General features: G+C 35.4%; 1 protein-coding gene across 1 annotated transcript; it reads left to right on the forward strand.

Moving 5' to 3' along the window:
• Nucleotides 1-2133: 2133 nt before the first annotated feature.
• LOC9328049 (MATH domain and coiled-coil domain-containing protein At3g58410) lies at nucleotides 2134-2738 on the forward strand. The gene is made up of 2 exons (XM_002891941.1): nucleotides 2134-2305; nucleotides 2401-2738. Exons 1-2 carry the CDS (start codon nucleotides 2134-2136, stop codon nucleotides 2736-2738), a joined length of 510 nt encoding a protein of 169 aa, XP_002891987.1.
• The last annotated feature ends 778 nt before the right edge of the window (nucleotides 2739-3516 follow it).

Consider the following 3516-nt stretch of genomic DNA (forward strand, 5'->3'; position numbering starts at 1 on the left):
TTAGACATGACTCTTGTCACAATTAATGCAAAACTCATCATTACTTGTTGTAATATTAGTTTATACACTAGATTTTAACCCGCGGTACAGTTAGTATAAGAATATTTTGTAAATTGTATCTCTTTATAACATATTTATTTATATTATAGTTTACAATTGTTATTAAGTAACGGTATACCACGAGTCCACGAGACAATTATTAATAAACTGAGGATTTAAACCGTATTAAAGCGGTATATAAATATTGATTCAAATTTGTCCGCCATATAAATCCTTTCCGAAATATAATCCGTTTCATAATTTCTTAACTCGTCCCGTGATTTGTTTTTATTTTAAAATTTAATGAATATTTATTATATATAAAAGTTTACAAATCATATCAATCTCTAAGACATTTATATTTTAATAAACTGAAAATTTAATATGTATTAAAGCGGCATATTAATGATACCCATCGTCACCCTGATAATCATCATACCCATCACCATCTTCGGTGTCCTCCTCCTCTTCATCCTCATATGTTTTATCGTCTTGTACGTCGTCTTGTTCATCTACGGCCTCATTATTTGCATCCACATTTGAAGCCGCTACGACAGGATTTGGTTTCTTTGCACTCCCACACACACGGTCACTTTCAGCATCGTGGCCATCAGTCCTAGGGACATTATTCCCGAGTGCCTTGACGGTTGTAATGAAAGAGACAAATAAGTTGACACTAGGATCCCCACCACGAATCAAAAAGAAGGTATCCAGGCTCATTTGATTGTCAATGTAGACAGGAGGGCGTTTACTTTCTATCATCACTGACATCTTTCCCGGCATCCAGTAACTAATTATTGGATTGCATTCGGTGGACTTCAAACTGAAAACCTCGCATAATGTACGTACAAATTCCGTGTACGCCATGTTTTCCCTAACACGTACACAACGACCAAACCAGCCTTCTCATGGTTCAAATTTACATTCTTCTTCTTTGCATCTCCACTCGCCCACCATAGTAAATACGGGAATATCCATTACCCACCTGCACCATAAATTCAGCAGAACCCCATTAAATGCAAATGAAAGCATGATTATATCTACAAAAAACAAAAAGAATTCCCAACTACACACTTATATACATAAATCTATCCTCATTTAGCATTTTCAACTAAACAAATTGGAAATAAAAATATTCTGGGTTTTTATATAAAAATAATGTTGATTTCGAACATAATCAAGACCCTAGTGTGTTATAACAAAAAACTTCTTAACCAATTTGATTACTTACACGATCAATGTTTGTCTTGGCTCCAAACTTTGTAAATCAAGAAGATCAAAACTTCTCCAGCATCACATTCGGTCAGAATAATTTGTTTGTTTGATGGATCATGTTTGTCTCTTACAACTATTCACACATATAAACTAATATTAGAAAAAGTAATGATGACTTGCATTAATTGTGACATGAGTCATATCTAAACTTTTTGGGCATTAAATCCTGATGTCTCATTGTTTTTTAATCTTATTAATCCCCTTTTGTCACTGTACACCCACAGAAATCAATTAAAAACGAAATATATTGCTTAACCGGAACAGTGTACGTAACTGAACCGCATAACTGAACCGTACAGTGAACAGTACATCGTTACGTTGGTAGGGGTAAAATGGTCAGATTTTGGCTAAATTGTCAAAACTTGAAAACCAATTCTCACTTTGCCAAAACATGAAATTAAAACATGGTCTTATGCCCTGCCATGCAAATTGTCAAAACTTGAAAACCAATTCTCACTTTGCGAGTAAACACTCAAAAGAAAAAAAATTCCTCTGCAAGGCAAGCAAAGTTTTTTTTTCATCATTTCTGTTTCCAGTTTCTGCGTCATGCTGTTTGATTCTATCATCAATTCAACTTGTGTTTCTTCCTGATTCTCTAGGTTAAAAAGTGTTCGTTTACTAGCTGTGGAAACTAGTCAATCTTTTAGGGTAAAAGTTTAGTTTGAATCTAGGATTACATTGTAGAGAATCTTTTTTCATATTTTTGTTGCTTGATTTGCGTATGATTACGGATTTGTGTGTGTGAGAATCAATCTAAGGGGCTTTTTTTTTTTTTTTTTTCAGGTTTGTTTTTATTGGGAGGAATCTTTATTACATTTGATGGCTAAGCATGTTGGTAAGAAGTTTACTTGGGTGATAAAGAACTTCTCCTCTTTGCAATCTGAGAAACGTATTTATTCTGTTCCGGTCCTGATTGGTGATTGTGCGGAAGCTTCATCAGTAGAGGAAAATATGATTGTTAATGGGTTTCATGTTCTTCCTTCACAGGTATGTAATCAAGAATGGTGCAATCTTTTTTGTTACTTTTACAAGAGGCGGGATCATTATATTCTTCCGATATTAAATGAATGTCATTTTCACTTACAGGTAGACATCCAGACATTGCAGTCGGCTTCCGCGCAAAGAGCCAACATCTAAGGACAACATACATGAATTTCTTGCTTAGCTTATTCGAAACGCTGTGCAAGTCACTTCAGGAGCTTACCAATGAAGATCTTGTGGATGCAGACATTTCGTTGACATACTTGAAATATGTGAGCTTTAAGGTGGATTGGTTGGAGAAGAAGCTGGAACAAGTGAAAGAAAAGAAAGAGAAAGAGCAGTCTGCTTTGGCCAAACTTCAAGAGCTGGATGCTCAAGTGGAGGAGCAGAAGGCAGAGTTGTCGGTTACGAGAACTCCTCTGTCATTCGATGATATTGTTTGATGACTTGAATTCTAAGGCATTTGGTGTTCTGAAATTTAAGTTTCTTCTCTTTTTATTCTTTTTTTTTTTTCAAAATTAGAGGTTCTCTTGCTAAGACATTGAACTCATGTTTGAAGTTGTCACATTTTGTGGAAGAAGTATATTGCCACCATGATTTATCTAAGTTTCGGCTACCAAATTTCTTGCGTAACGAAGTTTCTTACGACAAGCTTAAAATTGTGTGTTCTTTAACCAGAGACCTTGGAGAGTTCTTAGGCACCTCGAGTTAATTGACTAGGTATTAGAGTGAGAATCACATGGTTGTATAAATGTAGAATGATTCCAACATTTTAGTGAAGTTAAGAATATGGAAAAAGGGGATTTTCATACCCGTACTATCTGCACAGTGGATTTTCATACCTGGACAATTTCGTAGGGTATTTTACAACCTAAACTTCAATAAAATTTGAATCTCATACCTATACTTGATATAACGTGCAAAAATTGGAGTCAATCTAACGGATGTTAGTCAACTCCGTTACGGTGCTGAGTCATCTTACACGTGTACGCTGACGTGTATCAAAATGACGTCGTTTTCATACCCGTACTGTCTGTGCCGTGGATTTTCATACCTGGACAATTTTGTAGGGTATTTTACAACCTAAACTTCAATAAAATTTGAATCTCATACCCTATACTTGATACAACGTGCAAAAATCGGAGTCAATCTAAGGGGTGTTAGTCAACTCCGTTACGGTGCGTATCAAAACGACGTCGTTTTGATATGTGTTCTCAAAGT

The sequence above is a fragment of the Arabidopsis lyrata genome, assembly GCF_000004255.2.
Source record: "Arabidopsis lyrata subsp. lyrata unplaced genomic scaffold ARALYscaffold_1, whole genome shotgun sequence".
NCBI lineage: Eukaryota > Viridiplantae > Streptophyta > Magnoliopsida > Brassicales > Brassicaceae > Arabidopsis > Arabidopsis lyrata.